This window comes from Dermacentor variabilis, chromosome 10 (genome assembly GCF_050947875.1).
Source record: "Dermacentor variabilis isolate Ectoservices chromosome 10, ASM5094787v1, whole genome shotgun sequence".
In the NCBI taxonomy this organism is placed as follows: Eukaryota; Metazoa; Arthropoda; class Arachnida; order Ixodida; family Ixodidae; genus Dermacentor; species Dermacentor variabilis.
In genome coordinates, this window is record NC_134577.1 from 49,977,235 (window position 1) to 50,002,684 (window position 25,450).

Consider the following 25,450-nt stretch of genomic DNA (forward strand, 5'->3'; position numbering starts at 1 on the left):
TTGCCTCAATAGTGTTGCTTCGACCACTCGGGAGAGTAAATTCTTTATTTCGACTTATTTCTAGCCTCCACCTCGGGCATGTGAAACCGGGAGAACATGCGATCCAACACTTATCGGAAGCAACACCAATTGCTGTTTGGATAATTTTGTCAAGACGATATGCAAAAGCGGCAAGTGCATTTCTCCAGACACTTTGTTTGACCTAACCAAGATGCCGGACCTTCGGGTTAGAGTCGTAATTAAGATGTCAACATGCGGGCTAGTGACGTCATTCCAGCCGCCTCCTGTTTCCCGCAACAAAGCTTTCATAGCGTGCGTCTCAGCTCTAACAGTGCTATTAGCGGGAGCGCGGCCATGTTGGTTAGCGCAGGTTAGATGTGCGAGAAGGCCTGTTTACGGAATTTCGCATAACACGCTAGAAGACAGTGCCAGAGCGCCACAGCGCCCACAAAGCGTCACGCTTCCTCGACGAGAGTGTAGCAGTGACGTTACAGAAACACACACAGAGATGCACGGGTGAGACACGGCGATTCTTTAATAGGGCGACGTGTCAAAGAACCGAAGAGGGAACGGGGGCATCAAACATCCCGAAACAGAACAAAGGGGTAACGAAGAGGAAGCAATCAGAGCGGGAGAGGCGATAGGGAAAATGGGAGCAAGCATCGTGTGAGTGCACCTTCAGTGAACGGGACACACCATGTAATTGGGACTGCCGACACATTTTATCGCGGCATCTATACGGACAGTCCCCACACGTAAAGTTCTTCTTCCTTAAAGGGCTCTCGCACAATCGCGAAGACACACACATGCACACCCACGCCAGGCGCACGGAGGACAATAGGCGCGCACACCGAGACAGTGTTTACACCCCCACGATTGTGCAGAGATTCCCGTGATTTGCACATGCGAAATTTCGTTGACGGTCGCGTTGGCGTCGCAGACAACAGAGCCAGATATCGTAAGGCGGTCTCTGATGAGGTCGCTACACCATACCGGAGTATACATGCGTCACATATTGCGCTCCGTCGGCCCCTACGCTGCATCAACGTGATCCTTCACTTCGAGCGGCACCCCTAGAGGAGTGAGAGCAAAGTGAATGGTTGAACGATTAACTGACCAAATTTGATGGCCATTAATTCCGCGCGTCATCGTCTCTCGATCGCGCTGTGCTGCGCGAAGCGACAGCTAGGCTCGACAGAAACAGCTTAACAGAAATCGTTATCAGTTCCAGATATCAAGCATCGCGGTCTTCCATACGTACCCATATCGCAAACGCTTACGAAATCATAAACTTGATTTTGCTCAGCGAGAGCTTAAGTGTCTATTACTAGCCCGTTGCTTGCCAGCAGTCTGAATGACCACAGAGTAATATGCTCAATGCTCTCACACACACCAGCAAACTAGAGCGACGGGAATCCCGCAGATTCGTGCGGATGCTAGCAAGCCTAGTGCGCTGCGGTCAGGAATGAAAGGAAAGGACAGAGAGACACATCCCTCACACACTCTCGTGTTGCTTTTTTTTTTCCTCGTGGCTAGGCAGCTGGCTCTAGTTAGAAAATAACGTCTCAGCTTGACTATCGTCCGCGGCAAGCGGTTTGCATAACTTGACTGGCAGCTATGGTCACGGCTGCTAGTCTGGGGGAGAGAGAGAGACAGTATAGTTGCTATTTACAGAAGGTTTCGAGGACACTTGCGGAACTCAAGGAGCCGAAAAAGGTGGTGTTTGGGGGCAGAGGTGGAGGTGGTGGGGAAGGAGGTGATGTGGGGGGGTCAGTAAAGGGCGAGGGAGGGATCACTGAAGATAAAGTGCAGGTGCGCTGGAATAATGACGTCATCAGGCGTCTCTTGTTCGCGTATTATTTGCACTGCCTGCCTACACCAGCAAGTCTTTCGACCACGCCCGTCTCGGAGGCACCGAACCACTCAAAGATGCACCACTGCATGTACGCTTGGAAGCAAGTACATTCGCAATGCGGGTTTGGCATGTCCGTCATCACAATGGTCTGTAAGCATTGCCTTCCCAAAATCGTTGTTCATACAACGTTTATATGTCGACAAGGACTTAAAGAGGTGGTGGGAATACTGCTCTCAAGGTTATTCGCACAAAAACAAAATATAATAATAAACACGGATGTTCAAGACCAGAGATTTTGCCAAATGCCTATGACTTTCACGCATTCCATTCGACAATTAGCTTTCAGGTCCTCCATTCATGAACTAACTATCCGTACGGGCTGTGTTCAAGTTTTTAATCATGCGACGTATGAACAAAACGGGCTAAAGTTGCTTCGATCTCTGCAACAAAGGACGAAAAATAAAATACACACGGAGATGTTTAACAGTATTCGCCTATGCATTGATATCCGTGAGCCGTACGCGGTTGGTAAGCAGAAAGACTGAGGGGCCGTGTGACTAGATATCACTGTAAACAAAGAAAAAAAATGATTGCCTGAGAGCAGTCATGTCGTTATTCTTTGTACGAGACCGTCGGAGGGAAAACTACAGGCACGCAAATTTACGTACAATTTTTCAACACTTCACACACGCACCAATGTCAGAAGGGTAGTCGCGAGCAGTGACCACAAAACTTATGCGACGGCAATCTGCAAAAGCAGACAGCTGAGGGATCTATATAAACGCGAATCCGTGAAATCTGAAACATCGATACTAATTTTGTACCGGGTCACAACAGGAAGAGAGATAAAATGTCCTTCCCAACAAACTTTGTAGTTTCGAAAGGTTAAATGCCACAGTAAAAAAATGTTTAAGTACAGCGAGCTCGTTAAAGTTGCTGTTTCGCGGCAAACTTTCCGTATAGTGACTGATGTACAGTTTCAGCAGTAAAGGTATCCAACAAATTCAAAATACGACATAGGAGAAAAAAAAACGCAATAAACATCAAGCGTGCATGGTGTCATAAATAACACAAAAAATTTACATGAGTTTTCCCTTTGAACTGCATTCACACAGAGAAAAATGTAACAAGTGACATTCATGACAGACATCAGTGCTACAGTGTTGAGAGTTAGCCAAAACAAATCACATCGCATGTAAAGAAAAGGTCTCATCTGCCGGATAAAATAACCCGTTTACAGAAGATACAAATGATACACTGCATACTGGACATAACAGGACAGAAAGGATGGCGCCCATGTGAACGCTTCATTCAAAACAGGAAAAACGATTACAAACAAGGAATGACAAGATTCTCATTCAGGTTCAACAGACAGGAATGAATGCACAATAAACACTGAGACGCTTTAAAACACACCTTTTAAGCTGGTGTTGTAACAAAAGGCGTGTGGTTGTGCGAACCTAAACATTACTGTACAAAATCAGTCTTCATAAGTAGACATCGCCATGGAATATGTTTACCGGCAAAAATAAATATGTTTTTGTCGTTGACTAGAGCTAAAAGTTGGCGCCTGAATGTTCAATATAAAAGAATGAACTTAGCGCATACATACATGCTTGAAGTGAAATCAGCTTCAATCAACAAAACAAGCAAGTAAAACCTATTATCACGTCGGAGTGTATGCGCGCTTTTTTGTGTGACCTTTAAACAGTTTGAGATCACTTAAATGAAGTAACCACGCGCATTGATTCAGTGCGCAATGTTTAGGCATTTGGCTAAGCGCGCAAGCGAATTTGAGTGACAGGTGAGTGGTCGTTCCTTTCCCGCTCATAATCTTCACTAAACGATTTTGAAAAGCTAAAGCTGCGAATGAATGACGATATGACTTCAAATTATGGATTTAGGAGCGAAAATATTGTTTTTATCGAACGCAAGCTCTATTCCACCGTGCGCGCGAGTTGACAAGAAGTTGGGCGCTAAACAAGTAAGCGCATGTGTGTGTTGAACCACCCGTAGTAAGAAATGTGCTTATAAATAACTTAGTATAGAGGTACATAGTAAAACGGTATAGATACTGCTAAATGACTACAACAACTTCAGCATTGCCTTCGGTTTTCTTACATGGGCTTGCTGTGGAATGTAGCGAAGACCATGTCGCCGTTCCAATGCGGTCGCGACGACTTGCCGAGGGCATCGCACACCAAAATAGAATGCATCGCATCTGAAAACAATTAGCAACTGCTCTTGTCGCCTTGTCTACTTAATTTCTCACTCCCACCCCAACCACTTCACAGGGTTATGAGCATCACCGGTATAAAAATGTCGCGAATAAATAAAGAGACATCGGCACTAATCAAAGTTTAATCAAGTGCCGACGGTCATAAGTAACCTATACGACCCATCTCACAAGGCAGCGCACACGTGTTGAACGTCCGTAAGGTTTACGGCTGAATAACTTACGCTCTTACGATTCAAAAACGTCTTGCTGACACAATGACACGCATTGTTTTCAAGGGTTCAAGGGCAAAAGACAGTGCGTCGGTTTAGAACACTTTCACCTAGTGAGGGGCGTCTAAGGCCACCACGCCATCCTATTTCGGCCATGCGAGCCGACAAAGTGATTGACACATTATTTCTTGACAGCTTAGCGCTGCAATTGCAATGTTTTGCGGCCTAAATGGCGAGCCGCTGTGTTCAACCGACGCATGGGGTTGTCATCATTTGGGTGAACGCCAACCAAAGTCGTTCGTTACTCAGCAAGCAAGGACTGTCGGTTAGTTGCCTCTTCTATAAGGTCTACGTTTCGTACACCGCCGACTACGGGCTCCCAAAGTATGTTCTATGGCGAAGACGAAGAGCTACTCAGGGCACTAGCGACAATGTGTATAGCAAGCAAGGTCGCGTTCTTTACACCTGCACAGATTCCGTCAAAAGCGATAAGGGTCGACGTCGAACCAGATCTGGAACATTTACTCTGTTTGACAGAACTCGTTGTGAGCACATTCGTTCGGACCGTGCGAAGTTAGTAACAATTGTTCGAATTAAAAGAAGACGCGCTCCGAGTTTGTCGAGGACTGAAAGCACGTTTTTCGAGTCATATTTTGGAGAAAACCAAAATACAAGGGTGCTCCCTACAGTTTGTAAGCGGGTCGCGGAAGGTGCGATGTCCAAATGCATGAGAACTACTAGACCAATTAGCTCTCGGGAAACAAATGTTCTTCAGGAGAACGACGAAAAGCTGGATGCCAACGTGCACGTCTCGAAGCCGCTAGTTTTTTCTCCGCCGGTTACTGCCAGCATGAGTTATCCTAATCTCTCGCAAGAGCTCGCGTCAAAAGTTGCATGGAGCCCGCAGAGGACTTTGTGTGTTCTTAAGTACTTACCAGACGCTTACGTGAAGCGGACCCGGGCTAGTGAAGCAGGGTGACGCCTTCGAGGTCGGCGCTCCGAAGACGGGTACGTCGTCTCGAGCGCGGGGACGGCTCGGAACAGTGCAACGTGTTCGCGGAACTTCCCGCCTTACAGAAGTCAAAAGGTGAGGACGCGGTATTGCTTTGGAAGCGAGTAGCGCTCAAGGCCGCGTGGGCCGGTCTGTACAAAGGACTCCGAAGCTCCTGAACGGGACGAGGTCGCGCGCAGTCAACAGGTCTTGGGCGCAGCGCTCAAACTCGTGTTTCCCGACTGAAGCCTGATGTCGCGGTACACGGCACTTGCACCGCTGCCTTCAGATTAACACGTTGTTACGATCTAACATCCTTCGCAGCATGCCGTTAGAAAAGTTTCTACGACAGTCACTGCTGTTTCGGCCTGGCGCGAATACAGAACATGGGCACTCGATAGCCCATAAGGTTTATCTCTTGCAAGACCTGCAACAGCGTTGAGCATGGGTCGAGATTCCTTTTGTTTTTGTGGATTTTTGCGCTGTTGTCTCAAACTCCCGAAGTAAACAAACCTTCATTCAAGGAAAAATGAACAGCGCGTTGAACTTTGGAAAACCTCATTTGCGCTGACGAATAAACGAGGTTTTTCAACAAATATGTCAACCTATGGCGAAAAATGTTCCAAGGGCCCTCGCTTTCGGACCAAGTAGGCTACGGCGGCAATACGAACATGAGGGCCTCCTGCCATACCCCGGTTCAACCAAGTTCCTCCCGTGTAGAGAAGACGCGCACCTTAGAAGTGCCATCGCTGGAATAATAAAAAAAAACAGAAGCACGACGACGACGCCTCTCCTACTGTCCCGTTCGCCGAAACAACCGCCACGCATCCCAAGTTCCCGAGAGTCCTCCTAGCGGAAGAAAACACGCGCGGGCAAACACATACAGCGAGAGCTGCGCGGGGTCTGCGGAACGAAAAAGGCCAAACGCCCGACTCGCTGCGCCTTTTCCCCATCGTCTGTGGCCGGTGACCCGCGTAATGAGAGCTAATTAATGGAGGGCAATCTCGGTCGGAGCGCAGGGCGCACGCCGCTACGCCTCCGATCGGCGTCGTCGAGTTCTCGAGCAACACCGCGGAGGCCGGCAGCTTCTCTCTTTATGCTTTTCGAGCTCGGGAACATTCGGGCGAGATGAGCTCGCCGAGAGCTGCGGCACTCTACGCACCTACGAGCGCGCCTCGCGAGCGATCTCTCGGCGCTGAAGACCTCCGCGTCGGCGCGCTACCACAACGGCACCACCACCGCCCAGCCCGTCCACGGTCAGCAGAGTATATACATAGTAGCAAAAGTTCCGAAGGCCGACAGGGCCGTCGCGTCAGTCGTAACCCCTCCCCTCCCCACTCCCACCCCAATGTTGTATCGCAAGCTCCGCAGCATCGTAAGAGCAACGCAAGGCGAATCGGGAAAAGACGGGAAAGGAGCCGAGGAGTTGTGTTAGAGCCCTGTAAGGGTGGCGGGGGGTCTCTGATTGGCTCCGTACTGATTGCAGGGATTCTCGGGGGCGCTTGAAGGCTCGTTTCTTGCTGCTGGACGGGGAAAAACGCTGGGAAAAGGGGAGCGAGAAGGCGAGGGCCTTTTTGAAGAGCCCGGGGTTTTTACGAGTAATTAAGTCTCCGGCGTTTCGTTTTCCGAAGGCGTGGAGCAGCGCTGCTCCTTTTCCTAATTGTAATCTCGGCACGCGAGCCCTTTCTCTCTCGCGTTCGCGTGCCTAGCGAGGACGCCTCCGTGATTCTGCCCACTGAAGGTAGGCACTTACTCGCTTCGCTTACATTTTTGGGTCACGTTTTGTTCTGCTTCGAAATTTCTATACTGCCATTTTTTTTTTTTTGCTTGTCTCGTGGGAGCAACAACGTACTCGCGATCGTTGGGGGCGGTGCCCTTGCCGTTGTACAGCGCCGACGTGGATCTGTCAGTCCCGAAAACACCGGCCTTGCTGCTTTCGGATCCGAATCTCTCATTTCGTTTCTCTCTTTGAACCAGAATGTTATTAAGCGTTTCCGAGATGATCTTCTTGTCAGCCACTCACCGACTGCTTATTTGAAACTTATGCTTAGAAAATAAACATTGAAAGACATGGCATGAACTTCTGCTGCGTACGATGATGACAGACGATTGGTCCGCGTACGGGACTTAATTTCGAACCGAGGGCACGTGTCTGCCCTATCCGTTAGTTAGCACACCTGCCACAATCTCAGTAGCAAACGAGGCCATCTCTGAAACATTATTTTCTTAATCTAAGTCAGATAAGGGCGGCCATCGGAACCGGCAGTCGCAATGAAGTGCGCCGGAGAGTAGGCTTTTCTGTGTGCTGTCACGCCAGGCGACAATGCGGGGTTCAAAACGGAATTTATTCTCGAACAGTTCTGTTGGTATTGATGCCGCACTCACTTCTTCAGTGCACAATTAAATCCAGCGAACGGCGACACAAATCCAAACAGAAGGCGTTACAGTGCTTCTTTTGCTTCTGCCCCTTAGCTTGTTTGTGTATTCATCTGGCTTCATCTGAGTCTCCATGCGCCGTCTGGCCTGACTCTGCCTGCTACAGTTCAATGACTAGAAAATTAGCAAAAACCGCACTTTACAGCAGGTCCCGACGACATACAGGCGAGCGACAAGTCTGCTTTTCCAAGTCCTCGAACTTGAAGTACAACCAAGTTGGCAGCCTACGCGCGACTAGTTTCAGAACACGTAACGTTGTAGGTATGGAGCAACGACTATATTCACTTCGCTGGCCGCCTCTTATGCAGCTTACGCAGAAATGTTGAGCATTTCTCTATCTCGAGTGTATTTCCAATGTGTGTAAGCTGTGCTATCCTCTTTTCACCGTGTTGAGGAAACAAGCTACATTGGATTTCGCGCGTCCCGTCTGGGAGCATTCGGAGCCCTTACAGCAGATACTGCTTTTGTCATTGTATACGGCTTTGAACTTTTTTTTTTCTTCTCAACGAGAACTTTGGGGGAAGGGGACACAAGCAGCGTCACATCAGGTTTGCCACGCGGCATTCACAGTATATGTATATATTTGTATACTATATGCAACGCAAAACGTGTCCTCACGTTTTCTCTCTCTCTCTCTCTCTTTCTTTTTCCCGGTTTTGCCGGTCACTCTTCGCTGTCACGAACACACGCACGCAACACAGTAAAAAACATTAAAATCAATAAAAACAAGGGGTACCATCACACGCCCAGCGTAAACCTCGGGTGAGCATACCAACTTATTTTTCTCGCCCTCCCTCCTCTAAAAATTTCCTTCTATAGCAACAACGCTGCGGCACATCAATGCAGAACTCGCTTTCCTAACTACACGGCAGGCTTGAATGACTCTTTTCCGATTTGACTAGAGTGCGTCCCGTCAAAAGGCAAACCGCACAGTCCGGGGCATAGACACGATTATTTCCAAAGGGCCAGCGATACGCTCGAACGTTTGTGTCATTTCGTTATATCTGGAAGTTAAATCCCCATTTTTATAAACTCGAATGAAGGCACGCCTTGGCACCACATTTTGTGTTCACTGGACTGAACTTGAAAAATCAGCTTTGAATGAACCTTGACAAGAGAAAACGCCGTTTCTGGCTATCGAAGTTCTGCATGCGAAATACGCTGCTACGAAAAAAAAAAGAACGCAAATGATTCAAAATCGCGAATGTTTGGCCATAGTTGTAATTAAGAATGCCTGGCACGCCTGTGAACTCGTACTTCAATGTAAGGCAATCTGGAACTCGTAAACATTTTAACATGACAATTACGTAAATATGCCTTTGACGTCGTTCAACACGCAGTGTGCCAGCTCTGAGTAATGCGGAGCCAAGGTTTGGTCGGCTGGCGCGAAGCGTTACTAGGCGTACAAGTTAGTTCATTTTCACATTGGCAACGCCGCAATCTGCAAGACGACGTTATTTTCGGCCTGCCAACGTGTGCCTTCCTGCAGAGATAACGATAATCTGTGTTTGAACTGTGGGGGGTGTTCATTCCTGCTTAAAAGCTATCTAAGCCTTATTGGCCGCAATGCATCCGAGTGCCACCACATTGCTGAGCAAAACTGCCCCGAAATATTACACCGGGTCTCGCCCGGCGCGGCTGGTTCGCCTTCGACGTTTGGAATGGTGCGTCACGTTTTTACACTTCTATCACAGAAAACCGATAAATAAAAACAGAAACTATGGAAAGTTCACGGGCAGACACACAAGCAAATAAAACAAGTTGCACTTGAGTCGACGGCGCGTCGCAACGCACACACATGCGCACACAATGCCAGCACACACATATACACAGCACAGGGCCCGCGGAATCATGAATGCGAGTGCCACCTAGGGGCTAAGAGTGTGAACCACTGACCGGAGGCCCCTATGGAGACATCAACAACAGGTCATCGAACCTAAACGATACACTTGCGATACCGAAAAGAAAGAAAAAATACACCGCCTGGGCCTTTTCCTTCCGTATTTTGTCGGTTGAGGAGGAAAAGGTGAGAGGGCAGCCCAGATTCGTTCAATCACGAAGGTTGCGAACTCCACTTGAAATATCTTTAGCGTTAGTCTTTTGCTAAACCTAACAGGGTCTCCACCGTTTACGAACACTGACGGCGTTCGTGTACTCCGGTGAAACCTATCGCAACCCTGACGGCGAAATGTCGCGAAATCATTAGCGAATTCATAAGGCATAGATGCTTAACGCTCTTCATATTTGAAATGCGTCCTATGGAGTGTTTCGCAACTGTCATGACCGAAGATCAACGGGCACTGCCGCGTGCTCGTTTTGAGGCACGAGTCGAACCGGGCATCCGCCAGGTGTCACCAGGGAGGTTAAGCCTGACGCCACAGAAGGGATCGGGCGTAGCTTGCCTAAAGTGGGCTTCGCCGCACGTGCGGGTGACGCAAAAACGTTTGCGTCCTTTCAGGTGTGGCAGCTTTGCCGGCTCAGGTTCCTTGCGTCTTGGCCGCGAATCTTAACGAAACTCGTACGGCAGCGTAAAAAGTGTTTGGGCTAAGGCAACTGCATTGAGGCTACTGCTCGGATCAGTTCTAGTGGATTGTGTTACAGGCCTGTTCAGGGATCAAGAAAGTACGGCACTGCGCGGCCAGCTCGACGACTTTGCTTTTAATATAAGTCCAGTGAAAACAGTTCCTCCGCGGAGTATACACGTCACGTATCAGTGTTTCAGCCACAAACAAACACGCCATCGTAGGTTTCATTTCAGATATTCGATTCTGGATACCCCAAGAATATTGTGCACGGCTAGATATTCTTGGAGAAATTAGGAAAACCAAAAACAAGAAATTTCCCCTCGTACGCCGTCTTCTGACTTGCATGTAAAACAAATGCTTTTTCTTAAAAGTTCGTATTGAGAACACAGTGCTAGTACACCTCTAGCTCATGTGCACATAACAATTGGGGTATTTTGTTGACGACGCTGACTTAAAGCTTTAACTAGTTGAAGACCCGACCGGTGTCTAAAGAAAAGTCCGACAATGTCTTTTTTTTTTTCGTGCCCGGGGCACGGAAATTGGGCTATGATCTGTATACCCCATGGAAAAACACGTGTTTTCACTGGATATGTCAAATTTTGAGGGCTTATTTTAAGCACTAGTAATTTACCTCAAGAACGCAGAACTTTCTTTGCTACGAACCATTCGGAGAGCAGCTATTTCAGTCAGGCTCGGCGTGATTATGCGTTGTAGGCTCACTCATCTCTTCCCACGCTCAATCTAGCACATATTGCGACAATGCACCGCAAAGGTGACTAAATCTGGCTCGCAGACTTTTGAACATTGAGAACGCCGACACTTCGAACAGACTTCGGCGCCCATACCATCAGCTACAGCCTGCAGCACGTGCGACGAAGCTTACTGCCACTGGCGCGGACCGTGAACCTCACGGAGTCAGCGCTCAGTGGTTTCGGGCAGAACACGTTGCGCCGGCGCACGGAGTCGCAGCGGGTCGCAGCAGACAGTGGTGCGAAAGCCGACATACAGATGGCGCCGCTGACCACCCACAGTCAAAGGGCACTGCTCTGTTTGCGCAGCGTGTTTAACTCCCTCCCAGCGCTGATGGTTACCGCAAGAACGCGAGCTTTCAAGGGCCCGCCACGTAGTGGCCAACAACGACAGCAATTAAGAAGGCTCTCGACACGGGGCCGCTTAGTCACGCAAGGTGGCGCTGCATGCCACGCCGAAGCGGCGGGGACGGGCACTTGTTCGTTTCGTGTCCTCTGCTCCCCTGGACCGCGAGAGCGTCTCGAGGGAGGAACGCAGTCCTGGAAGGCGGCGGGATCTGGGGACGCCTACAGCGCTACCGAGGAGCGCACGCCACGCCGCTTAGTTGTCCAGAGCGCGGGAAGGTAACGTCAGTGTGCACAGATACATATTGCTGCGCAGGTCATCTTCCTGCCTGCCTTGTCCGTAGTGGCAAGTAGTCATCGCCGCGGTGTGCAGTGTCGAAGAGGCTGTTCGGGGTTGGTACTGAGGGTCTGTTCCAATGATGCCTAAGCTGCCACGTCGAACGAAGAGGCGGGCGGGAGGGCGGGCAGCGGTGTACAGCGGGGTTGCTGTGTTTGGGGCGGGGCGCTACGTGGAGGTTCCCTTGGCGCTCTTGTCCGCTTCGTCCTGCCACTTGTCCTGCGAGCGGCGGCGCGCATTCATGAAGAAGTTGCCCACGGTGCTGAGCTCGAGTCCCAGCTGCTGCGAGATGGTGATCTGCATCTCCTTGGAGGGCCGCTTGGTCTCCTTAAAAATGGCCTGCAGGGTGCGTCGCTGCAGGTCGGTAAAGACGAGACGCGGCTTCTTGGGCTGACTCTTGGCCGCCGGTCCGGCCGCACCCGCTCCACCAGGCGCATCCTCTTTCCGCTTGCAGGCTGCGAGAACAGAGAGATGGGGCACACAATGAGGATGCGCTCAAAGGAAAACGCGCACGTCAAAAGCTACGCGATATGAATGCTCTCCCAATCGAAAAAAAGAAAAAAAACCGTATGCCCCATGTCGAACAACCCCATGTGAACATATGGTAGTTCCGCAGAAAAACGCGCATGATCTCATACATCTTATGGGGTTTGTATGAGATATGGGAACATACGAGTCTCTCTATACGAGAATCTTACATGGTTATATGTTCACATGAGATTAGTCGATATGGGGCTTGTGTTTCTCTTTTTTTTTTCTCTCGATAGGGCTGTTTAAACATAACGCGGCGCTGTAGTGGAAGCTACAGCTGGCATCAGCCAATAAGGAGCCGGATCATGCGAGTGCAGGTGTCCTAACGTTACGCGTGCGTCTGCGACAGAGTGTCTTCCACCATGTATCGAATAGAAGCTCCAGATCCGGTATTACACGCTGTCCCGTGCGCCACACTACGCCATGTAGCTTCCAGTACGGTGACAGGTAATTATGAAGCAGCCTCTAACACGGCTTGAGTGTAGAAGCGAAAGCAGCAGGAGCTATAGGCTCTGCTTCGCTGCAAGCAGCGGAATAAGAACGGTATGGACAGAATTATAACATAAAAAAGAAACAGCTCAAAAACTAATGCATAAAAAGCTGCGGAACTGAAACTTTCCAGCTTTCTTGATCTCACTTCTCTGCCCATCGCTTTCTTTTCGCTCTGTTCACGCGCGAAGCTATAGAAGAGTGTAAAGCTACAGCGCCACCCAGACACTGCGGACATTGCAGTCACGATTCACGCAGCTATCGGCAAGGTGGTCAGCTAGTTTGATGGGACAGAAAGCAGACTGCAGCGGCAAGCTGTGCTGCTCTACCACGGAACACTTATACGAGAACATACTTCCAATTGAATTCCATTGCAGTCTTAGGCATTCGATCGCTGTTCGATTTAGCACGTGAATATGTCTGTGTGGAATGGTGTAACGATGTATGCGTGTATGGGTAAACGTAAGGAACTTTCAGTACCTAGGGACACAGAAAGAACACATGCACAGCCAACGCTGTTTCGTGCTGTATGATTATGCTAGCACACACATGACAGGCGTCACGATTCAGCGGCTACGACTAGTATAACATCTAGTATAACGACTAGCATAACATCAAGGGGCAGTGCAAGCATGCGAAGAAATAGTGTAAAAGAGCAAAAAAGACAGCATTTTCTGCGCAAAATTTATAACATGCCATTCTACCAAGATTTTCATAATTACGATGTCATAAATGCTGCGCCTTTCAAGAGGCTAAACAAAGCCATAGTTATGCTTGCGGAAAATTGATGCTAAGCGTACCGATAAAGGCATCACCTAAATAATTACATAGAAGGCATGGCGGACCATTTCTGGGCAACCTTGCTACTAATTATTTGTTTCAATTCAGGTCAAGAAACCTGATTACATTGTACCATAACTATATCAGTCAGGCGAACACATTCCAAAAGCAAAGCGTTAGCGTAAGCTCCAGTTAAAACTTGCTTTGATAATACCCTGAATGCAAAATTTCCGCTGATCGTAAGTCTGCACCGGTGAGAAATGTGTCAAAGCCACTGATTTCTACGACGAAAGAAAACAAAAACAAAAGTCTTGCCGGTTAGAATTTGATCGTGTATACGGTACTTTGAAACGCTTATTGTTTTTTTTTTATTAGTTATCGATTTAGGCCAGAGGTCATTAGGTTAGGTTAAGGCTGGCCTGAAGTGTTGGCGCGAGCTGAAGAGGCAGCGAAGACTAAAAATGAGGTAAATGACGCGGCAGTTATTTTTCGAAACGCAGCAGTCGTCACTCTGCTTATTCTGAACAGACCAGTGAAACTTGTTTGTCAGGCGTTGCCTTCTTCAATGAATACTAATTTCAATCATCCATTTATTTATTAAATCAAGTTACTGATCAGCACGCGGTAATGAAAACACGGCCCCTACCTTACATTTTCTTAGAAATCAGTGTCCACAAGACACTGCTTACTGAATAGATGCTCGAGCGCAAGATTTTAATTTTGTAAGTTCATTGTACCTTTTAATGTATTGAATAAAGATGTTGCAACGGATTGTCGAATGAAATTGAATTGGTCAGGATTTTCACAAGACAGCAACTCACACAAATAGCCAAATATTCACAAATAGCCTCACTCTACAGACAGCATGCGTGGTCTAATATTGCACTATGTTTCTCTTCTGAAAACAGAACATATCGCACCGTCGATTTAGCATATTCCTGCTTTCTCGCCTTTCACAGTGGTCTCCATAGAAGTTTAGCTTTCCTCTCTCAGCACGCGCAGACGATGTCGTGCTTTAAAATACAAGAGTGGAGCTCCTAGAGGACAAACGAAGCTACTTACATCGCGGACAAAATGTAAAAAAAAAAAATCGCACCTGGTCTTCAAATCTCGCGTGACTGACGCCTTCACGTGTTCACAGAAAAAAAAAAAGCGCTCTCGTCAGCCGTCTATCATACAACGTTCAAATCAGGTACAGAAAAAAAAAAAGAAGAGACGAAAGAACGGGAGCATCCCTTTAGTAGGCGTCACTGGCTGTCGAAACGGTTCCTTTGTGATCGCTCCGCGGGGACCGTGTATGTCGTGGGATACGTCGCACCTGTCCGCAAAAGAAGGCGCGTCTCACCCGCCATTTCATTTCCCTCACGAGGGCCACGTACATGTCTGTCTCGTTCGAGAGAAAAATGGTCACGTGACGTGTGGCGCGTTCCCGTGGCGCGTTCCCGCGATGAAATGGAAATTTCTTGATTGCTCTTTACCCCATTTGTCAATCTATGTCGTGCTAGGATATCTATCCAGTTTTGGATACCTCCACCAGTATTCACACTTCCCGAATTCAACCCGAATTGCTTAAGACGCAAATTATGCGCGAATCGCTTTGCGTTTGGACCACTTCATACTGCGTTCTGTATAAAAGACCTGCGTTGAGAGATATCAATTCCGCCGACCGTAAATCAGGGGTCTTTGCGGCTCCAATAAATGAACAAGTCGTGCAGGCCAGATTGCGGGCGCTGTTTTCTGGTGTGGGTCCGTGCGTATTCGCGTGGTATAGTGCCCAATTTGGAAGCATTGCTTTTTTTTTTCCGCCAGAAAAAAAAAAATAAGCACTCATACAGCGCAGTGCTGAAAACATTCCAACTCGATGGTTCTTATGTCAACAACTTCTTGGCACCCTGTCAATTAGAACTGTAATCCAGCGGTTAGATTAATAATTATAATTAAATCACAGAATTTCACCAACAAAACCTACTCGAGGATGTTGAGCTCGACCTTGAACATCATGTACATAGTTTGCACACGTAAAATTTTTGATCTCACTATTTTTATAGATTGCCAACATGATAGTTGGGACAACCCGTATATATAGAACTATGGGCGAAAAAAAAGAGACTCATATTATTTGCTATTGGAAATGGCTTTGCTACCCCCTTCCGCTGTAAACGTGTTATGAAGGCGCCCGCAAAGGTGACGCAGCTTACAAATCTTCGTCACATTCCTGCGAGAGCAAAATGAATAACAATTCCGAGTGCATGTCCTTTTTGCCAGCTCTTCGTTTAGTACGCTATAGCCGTGGCAACGAATTCACAGAATAAGAAAAGATTTGCGCGGTTGAGAAAAAAAGAGTATTGAAGAAAAAGCACTGAAACTCTCGAGACGACCAAAATGTATGCATAAAGCCATACCATCCTGAGCTCTTTCCAATTTACAGCGGTGACCACAAAAAAAAAAAAAAGAAAGATGTTTTCGACCCCGCAGACGCGAATTTTCTGCCATGCTGCCTCGGCTCGCCTAGCCTATCCCACAATGTGCGGTGAGGATGTAATCTGCACCTTCACACCCTGACCAACTCCGAAGACCGGAACCGCGAGGGAAAATGTTTAAAATACCACAAAAAATAAAGCAAAAGGAACAAAGCATGCTCACAAGGGCTCGCGTATAAAAACGCCTACCACAGCTATTGGGCTCGGCTCTGAGGTTGGAAAACTCTAAGGAAAAGAATACCTTGCCAAAGCATTCATTCAACCAACTTCGTTTTTCTTTTCATCTCTTTTTCCCTATACCCATATAGACATATATGCATATAAGGCCAAGTGTGGGCGTCCAGCGGTAAATCCCGGATCATCCTTGCGGACGACTCTGTGGTTGCCCCTCTCGACACTCTGTGGTGCATTGTGCATCCACTGTCTTCGCAGTTCATCTTTCTGAAGGCTGTTGTTGTGCGGTGGCCGGCATCTTACACGCCACGTGAAAAGACGAGCGTACGCCTGTTCAACTTGCTGATGTGCCTGCGTTCCGAGATATATCTCGAGAAAATGTAATGCGCTGTCGACTGCAAGGCTCTGCGTCCTCAAACCCCAATCACCTATACCCCCCCTCCTTCTCCACCCCCTGTATGAAAGAAGAAAATAGAGGCTGAAGCAGATGTGGAGGAGGTGAGCATCAAAACACGTACAAGACCCAATTTCTTAGGCAACCTACAGAACGATATGCATATACTCTGTAGACGCACATCCGACCCTCCTTTACATGCAAGAAAAACCATCCCACGACAGTGCGCTAGAAAAAAAATACGTGTTTGATGCGTCGTCCGCGCTTGCCGAGCCTTCAATGGCGCGACGAGACGGTCTTCAGATGAGCAAAAGACAAATATTTCTTATATTTTTCCAGCTTATATCACTGTTCCACAGGTGAATCGTTGCTGTAATCAAGTTCTAGAGTATATTTCTGAGTGTGCAAACCACAGGAGTTCAGAGATGTCTTCTCGCCGTGCGCCAGCATCGCTCTTCTTTCGCCACCCATGGTTTGTTTGGTTTCGTCACACAAACACCCATGTTGCAGTGAAGCACGCTTTAAAAGCATGGGTTTTCTTTAATATTTCTTTCGGCGTAAGCGTATATCATTCTTCTATACGTGAACCGTTGCTGTTATCAAGCCCTAGAATATATTTCTGATGGGGCCGACAGAGTTCAGAGGTGCCTGCTCGCAGCGCCCCAGCATCGCTCTTCTTTCACCGCCCTTGTTTTCTTTGGTTTCGTCACACAAACACCCATAGTGCAGTGAAGTACGCTTTAAAGGCGTGGGACAAACAGGATGGTTTTTTAATGAGCAAAAAAAGTGAATATTTTTTTCGGCGTATATCATTCTTCTACACCTGAACCATTGCTGTAATCAAGCTCTAGTATTTAATTCCGAGTGTGGAAACCATGGGGCCGAGAGAGTGCAGAAGTGCCTGCTCGCACCTCACCAGCATCGCCCCTCTTTCACCGCCCATGTTTTGTTTGGTTTCGTCACACAAACACCCATAGTGCAGTGAAGCACGTTTTAAAAGCTCTCATGCATTCCCTTGTGTGGACGCTTTTCTGATCACGTTCGACAACCTCTGAGACTTTTGAGCGAGCCTACTACTTTCCTCTAATTAGTTGCTCTTTCTCAACGATTATAAGAAACATACACTTTTTGTGCGTTTACATCGTTTTGATTCCGCGCAGTAAAGATACGAACGATGGTACCACGATACGAGGCGCCTTCCTTGTCTTGTCATATTTTTTCTTTCTTTCTTTAGGATGTGATTTCTAGGATATTATTTGGGGTCGGGTCACCTATCGACTTCCTGCCAAACAGTCGCAACAGAACTGACATCAGCGCATGCAGATATATTGAGATATATGTCGTTTCAGCGACTATTCGCACTGATCATTTTAAAATTAGCTCAAGAAGATTAGAGCACCCTCATCAAGCAGAGCTTCCACATTCACGTAGCTTGATCCTGAAAAAAGGATGTCATCAGACTTCATCTAACTCCCTTTTTCTCGCAAAATCAGTAGTCAAAACTTTAAAATGTCCTACCTCTGAAGAGTTAAAAAACGTGTGCAGCCATGAACTTGGTCCGTCACTATACCGAATATGTGCACCCGTATTGAAATGGATGCGGTGTCGCTTCAGTTTCCGCAAACGTTGTTGCCTTGAATTCCGGCTAGCGCTTTCATTTCGCGTTAAGCTAAGTATTTTAGGCGAAAGGCATAAATATAGTTCCAAAGTGTGGGCAGAATTAACAGTGTTCCCCTCTTGCGCAGACCCAACGCCGCCATCTCGTTTCTCCTGACCGCGTATACTGTCCGCCAACTTTTCCGATCAGTTCGTGCAGAGGAAAACATAGATAGAAAAATTCCAACGCTCACCAATAGTAAACGTGAAGTGCAAACAGCATTGCCCTTGCTTAAGACATTGCGGAAATATAGCCAAAAAAGTCTATGAAATACAAAGGGAATAAATGGCATCCGCTCGCTGGCAGTGATGCTAAAACCGCAAAAAGAGATAATACAAACGGAAGAAAAAAAATACAAGACGAGAGCGAAGCGCTTTGGACAGGAAGTCACGTCGCGGTGTTTTTCGGTTGACATTGGCCGCAGGTCGGCGTGTCGTGAGCGTCGTTCAGCCGGCTAACGAGTGTCTCCCGCAGGGCGCTCAAACGCAATTGCGAATTCCTCCCGAACGCCCCCCAAGGGAGCGTTCTCAGGCGAGTGGTGGGTCTCAGGAAAGGGCGGTGAGCGCCGTCAGACCGCGGCGGTGGTCAGCGCAGTGACCAGACCGGCCTCGCAGCCGACCACAGGTATTCCCTCTCTGCTATTATTTTACTTTTATTGTCTTTGTTTGTTCTAGCCAGATTAAGAAGCACGCTTCAATATTCTAGTTCACACTTAGAAGGAAAAGCGTGTCATGCGTAGATATCCGATAACCAGTGGCCTTTTAGAGCGACAGAATAGGTGCTAAGCGAAGAGAAACGAAATCGAGGACGGCAAAAATGAAGGTGGCGTGACCGAGATTAGGAAAGTTTCAGGCACAACATGGAGCTGGTTGAGGGTGACAGAGGTAACTGTAAGTCGCTGGGAGAGACCTTCGCCTTGCAGTGGACATAGTTTCGATTGACTACAACTAATATAATGAAGACAATGATGATAATAATGAATGTAACGATGAAGGGAAAGAAGTACGGCCATGAAATTCTTGCGACTGTTCTCCCCTGAAATTTCTTTCATTAACGTTAGCCGCAAAATAAAGAAGTGGCCCCGCGCGTAAATCGTGAAAATCAAAACGCGTAACCACGAAAGCGTTACTCTCAGATAAAACCAGTTTCTAATTTGTTTTGTCGCTCACTTATTTCTTCTTTAGTTCTCATTTTTTTGTTCGCGTGGTGGTCCTTCCTGTAATTATGACGTTCGGGAGACGTGCCTATGTCGCTGCCTTCATGCTGCGGAATACAATGCCTCCTGCCGTGGGTTCGAACGTCCGAAGGTGATTAACTGGGGCGGCAGCCAAGCCACTGAGCGGGGCGCACCGGTGCCACTGATTTCAGTTGACAAAGGACGAAACGCCGGATCCGTACCCCTCCGAGATAAATTAATGAAGACAGTAATGATCCGCTCGAGAACGGCCTCTCCCGGTGACTGTGTACGCAGCAATTAAGACAGGCGACTAAATTACCAGAGTGAAAAAAAAAAAACGAACGTTTCTCAAACTGGCGTTAAGGGGCCGGCAGCTGCGAGAGCTTATCGAGAGACAAAATGCGCGTAGTATTTCTTTCTTTAACGTTCATTCGCTCTTTTTCGGCGCGCTGAAACGAATTAGCAGGTTGAAGCAGGTGTGAAGAGGACGGTATAGCTTTACACGCAGAAGGACTGCCGCTCTGCACCTAACCTTTTCCTTATGAATGGAAAACATGCATTTCTTTAGACGTACGATCAAAAGTGTTTCCTGTCGATTTTTTCTTCTTCTCAAATTTGATGCAAGCGGAGTTTCTCGTCGAGCCTAACCACGCAAGCGTGCACGCGTACATGAAACATCTTAAGCGTTGGTCGTTGATCGAACGGTAAGCAGCACAAGATGCAAACTATGTATTGACGCATCGCCAAATAGACGCGCGGTATGAGGACACTACAGAGTTGTTAATTCTAGGACAGATGAAGTAAAGAAGAACAAAGGGAATTAACTGCGTGCATTTGGTACGTTCTCAACTCTCCGAGCACTTCGTCCTGTTTCTTCCAGTGTCTGCGTAGAGCGGTGAACGCAACCCACGTGCGCTCACAACCGACGTGTTTTCCTCTCCAGGTGATGCCTAACAAGCCGCGCGCGCGCACTGCTTCATTTCACGCAGGGACGAAAAGAAAGATATTCGTTCTTAAAGAAGACTAGAATCCTCCCTTTGAGAGGGCTTTTCTGCCATGACCGCCAGAGCTGCCTCCAGGCGGTGCCGCGAAACGCGGCCCGCTCCGCACTTCTTCGCTAACCCTCGCCGTGCCACCAGCCCGACAACCACCAGCGAACGCACCGTCACCTCGGGACATCGCATCAGGCGGCGCGCTACGAGCGCGTGCGACGCGGTACCGTCTCGGATAGTGTATACACTTTGGCAAGCTCCGCAAAAGCCTCACACCACTTACGCTAATTAATAATCCAATTTGGCACACCGCACACCAACGCTGTGGAAGCCATGCCACCTCGTTCGAAGTGACGCGAACGAAGCCCTGTTAGATAGCGGTCGCCATGGCTCTGCCTCGCATGTACGAGCCAGCCGCGAGAGAATCTAATTACGAACGCCGCGCCGGTCCCCTTCTCGGTCCCTCAAGGTCTCCGTCGGAGCGAAGGCGCCGGGTGAATCATGCGGTGGGAAAAGAAACACCTCCCCTCTCTCCGACCCACCGACCCACCGCTACAAAGGTACACCGAAAGGGACACGTCTCATCCGCCTGCCTCACTCAGTTCACGTGATGCCGTGGAACCGCGTAACGCTCGCGGCACACGCTCGTTACGTCCACGTCGTTTCGACGTCTCTCCTCGACAGCGGCGGGCAGCCAGCGCCTCGTTCGCGCGGAGTGTCGCCGCTGTTGGAGAGCGACACGGCAGAACACCGAGAGAAACGCTAACTGTAGCTCCGGACGAGAGCGAACGCGGAGGGGGCCACGATTTTCGCGTCCGCGGAGTACAGTCGTCGTTCGTCTTTGAGCCACGCGCGGTGCTCGCGGGGAATCCAAATGGAAACAAATTTGCCGCACGCGCGCGCCTCGGCAACCTACGCAGCGCCAGCGCTGCATTAAAAGGCTTTTAGGCAAATAGCGGCGACGCCTTTGGCCTAGCGCTCTGTCGCTACACCCCCCGCGCTTGCTCCTCCGTGCCCTCGGAAACTCCGTATACTGACACGTTGATCTTTCTGTCTCTGCCTCTTCTACTCTGTCGTCTTCTTTTTTATTTCCCTGTTTTTGGTATAGCTTTCGTGTAGGCGAGACCGCTATTGGGTCTGACGCACCCCCCCAGCTCCATCCCTACTGCCCGCTCCTCTCCACCGGCAGAGGCGCACGGTTCTTCCGGCCCATCAAAAGGCCATCGCATCGCGAGCGACGCGGGAATACGTACGCGCCCGCATCGCAGCCAGTGCAGCGCAGCATCTGCGTTGGACGCCGAACGCGAGCAGGTTTTTCAAACGGGGGCCACCGAAAACTGTTGCGGGTTGCAAAGTTTCGGGTGCGAGCGCCTACTGAATTAGAAATACCGGTGGCCACGTTGGAGCTGCGAAAGTTCCAGCGTTCTGTGTGTTTTCAACAAACGTGTTTCCGCAAGAGCACACAAGACTTTGAGACAAAGTGTCGGCACTATTTATTAAGAGAGAAAAGCTGAGAGGCCTGGATAGATGTTCTGACCTGCTATTCGGCGTTGGAGGAAGGGAAAGGGAGTGGAACGACAAAACAGAGAATACGTTGATTATGAGGATTAAGATTGTGGTGAAGTCACTTGTCCAGTCCACCCTCACGCAAAAATTTCTTGCGAGCCTTCAGGCTATCAGGCTGATGACGAGGATCAGGTGAAGCTTCCAATAGAACCTTTTCAGTCAATGGTGTAACGACAAATCAAATCGATCAATCAATAAAATCGCGGACAGATGCACAAAAGATGTTCTTTCGTCTCAGGAATACTCCATTCCCAACAATTCGGACTGTCCGCCCGGCCGATGAGATGCAGGTAACGCCAGGTGAAGGCCACACCTCATCGTAATATGTGAAGCAAGCTTGCATTGCACCTTGTCATGGTGGGTGGTACCCGTATTTTCATCTCTAGGTCGAGTTCGTGAAAGCGGCGATGACGAGGACCTGGCGAAGCCCAATATAGTGCGGTATTATAGCGCAGAAGTCTATGCACTAGGACATTAGTGTCTGCTCGTGAAAATGGGATGGAAACTGCTGTGGCATTAATCTAGGCCATATTTGCTTCTACGTCGGCGAGCTCATTTCCATATAAGCCACGGTGTCCCGGAATTCACTGAAACCTTATTCAATGGCCAGCTCTTAGGGCGACATCGCGTGATTCGATCACCTCTTGAGCAAGGACATAGTAAGGTCCTTGTCTAAGTGCAGAATCGATCACTTGGAGCGTCGACTTGGAATCTCAAAATATAGTCCAAGTCTGATGTGGCTGCACCGTGGTATACCGAAAAGCCCCCCGAATGGCGACAATCTCTGCGGCCGTTGATGTAGTTTGGTGGTCGAGAAGGAAGCGCTTACTCAGTGTAAGCTTCCTTGCTTAAGAAAGCTGCTTGTTCACCAACCAAGAATTGTCAAGCTAGAAAGAAGGTCGTGAAAAAAGAAAGTCCTCCACCTAAGCGGAATGTGACGCAGATTAAACAGTTTTTTTTTTTTGCGAGAATTATACCAATTCTACGGCTGATATCTTTTTTTGCTTTACTTATGTTTTTCGTCTTTTTGGACGACGCGCGAGTGTATGAGATACGACATTAGAGTTTGCGGAACACCGGCTTATTGGATAGTTGTACGTCATTACCAACACTTGCAGCAGCATATTGTGATGCAGGGTTTAGCCAGAAAGCAAACGAAACTAACACTGCCCTTATCTATTTTATTCTACTTGCTTCTGGTACCAAGCGTTGGCAGCGATAAAATTGTTAAGATGCTGTCCTTTTCATGATTTTCCTTCGACAAGAGCACTGCCGCCATACGAAGCATATTGAAACTCATTGCAATTCGACAAAGCGCCACAAGATGTCACCACAAGCACTGCGCCTTGCGTTCACAGTTCTGATAGCTGGATTCTCTGTAAAGAAAAGATAAAAAGATTTACGGACAAGCTTAAACTCAACATTTATGTTCCTACGCAACGCGCGGCGAATTTAGTTAGGTGACAATATAATTATAGAGAGAGTGCGAGGAACCAACGAAGACGGCAAAGAATTGCTGTCAGGAATGATCCCATCAAAATTGCAGAATTCTACAGATTCTGATGCAGCTTTCTAGTGAATTCTAACGCGGAGACTCTAATTGCGCAAACTATAGATCAGCGAGAAAGCTAGCCAAGTCACGTTGCTTTGACCCAGAACTATTCAAGAATTGTCAAGGCTAAGCCTGGAACAGCGTCGGAGGGAGCGCATCTATATTCATCTCTACTTTATTGTATCCGATGAACGCGGCTTTATGTGCGCTTTCAACACTGTCTCCAAAAATTCAAGTCATTTTTCTTTTCCCGTTCCCATCAGATAAAGTTGCAACCGCCTCTATCTAGTGAAACTGTAACCCTGCTACTCTCTCGCGCTATCATAGTTGACATTTATCTTCTTCCCAACCACTGAGAAGTAACGAACCGGTTACTACGTCCTATCAACATCACTGTCTTTCTTTCTATTCGCATCTCTCTATGTTACCACCACAGCCACCTGCTCCTCAACCACCTGGAAACGCGAACCCATTTCCAGGGCTGCATGCGACTGTATGTCACAGTCTTAGGCGTGAGGCAGAGTACGGAAAAGATCCCGAAACTCATTTCCCGTGTCGCAAGGAAGTAGAGAAAGAGCTTTACCAAGTATAACTTGTGAACCCCATTGCCTGAACTAAGTTAATCATTTCATCGCTGATTACCACGAACCACCGCTCGACGTACCCGCAAGCGAAGAATGACGCTCACACGTGCCTGCAAGAACCTGCAGTCACTGCTTTAATATTATAGACCTCCGTAAGGATGTGCGTGACTGTGAAGGGTCGTGTGCAGCCTCTGTACCGAATTCTGTCTGGAAGTAGCTGTTAGTATATCACAGAACTTCTACAGCGGCCCCACAGATAAAAAGAACAGTCACACAGAACAAATTAGATGAAAAATACGGTTGAGTAAGATTAGAGTGCGTGCCATGAAATATGAGCAAGCGCCATAGATTCAATGTGCACCGGCTCCTGCATTTTCAGTACTATTTCACCATCACTTGATAACAGAGCACGCGACCGCTCTTCTATCTGACGGCAGTAATGACTCATCAATGTCACAACTACAGCTAGTGACTCACTCGGTTCAAGATACCTAATTAAACGGTTCACTGTATGACAAATACTTGTAAGGGGGAGGCTAGGAAGACATAGACGACGTTTAAGCGTTTCTAAAGGCTTTAAATTGTAAAAAAAAAATTGTGCCGACGACGGGAGATCTTTTGGCGTAAAACATATTCCTGCAATGCTGAATTCAGTTTTTGTGCCTGGAAAGAGCTTGCCATCAATTTTTTGTTTTCGCCTGCACTTCAGCTGTATGGCCGAATTTGCAGCCCTCCCCGCATCTGTCGAGATTTTCGGTCAGAATCAGGTGCGCGCTCACTCGATATTTTGTGGCAGCTTGTAACGTCCGTCTTAAAGAATTCTTCATGTTCGCCAAACAGTGCTACGAGTCCCAGCTAAATGGAAGGGCAACAAGATACACCATTGCTGCAAAGTACTTCCTGGCTGCTTGCTTCAACATATTGCGGACAGCACTACATTTTAGTTAAAGGCGAAAATCGTTGCATTATATGGCAAAGCTGTCTCCGGATAAAGATCACTTGCTATGTGCGAATGACTACGCTACGATAATGCGGCGGCCTTTCACGACTTGAATGGCCCCACGTCCAGGTACGAAATAAGTTGGTCTCAGAAGCTGCCCTACATGAACAAATAACTTAACCTTCTTCGTGAGCATAGCTGAATGAACAAGAAGGAGGTGTGTACTTGTCGAACAGAAAAAGAAAGAAAGAAAGCAGATCAAATGGGTGTCTGAGAACTTGACAGCAATGCGCTGCTTGCATAGTGGTGGTTCTACAAGGCAGCAGCTAGACAAAAGTTAGAAAGCCCCGGAGAAGACTGCCATACATCGTCCGCTGGATGTCCTAATTGCACCGGTCATTTTTCTCCTGCCTCTCTGCGCCTGGAGACGCGTTCGTCTCTGATGTGG

General features: G+C 48.1%; 1 protein-coding gene across 1 annotated transcript in view; it reads right to left on the minus strand.

Annotated features, from left to right (window-relative positions):
• Positions 1 to 511: 511 nt before the first annotated feature.
• LOC142560507 (uncharacterized) overlaps positions 512 to 25,450 on the minus strand; it is a 174,279-nt gene continuing 149,340 nt past the window's right edge. Inside the window, exon 3 of the mRNA XM_075672666.1 lies at positions 512 to 12,141. Within this exon, the coding sequence (XP_075528781.1) occupies positions 11,855 to 12,141 (287 nt within the window). The 3' untranslated portion in view covers positions 512 to 11,854. The remainder of the gene's footprint in view (positions 12,142 to 25,450) is intronic.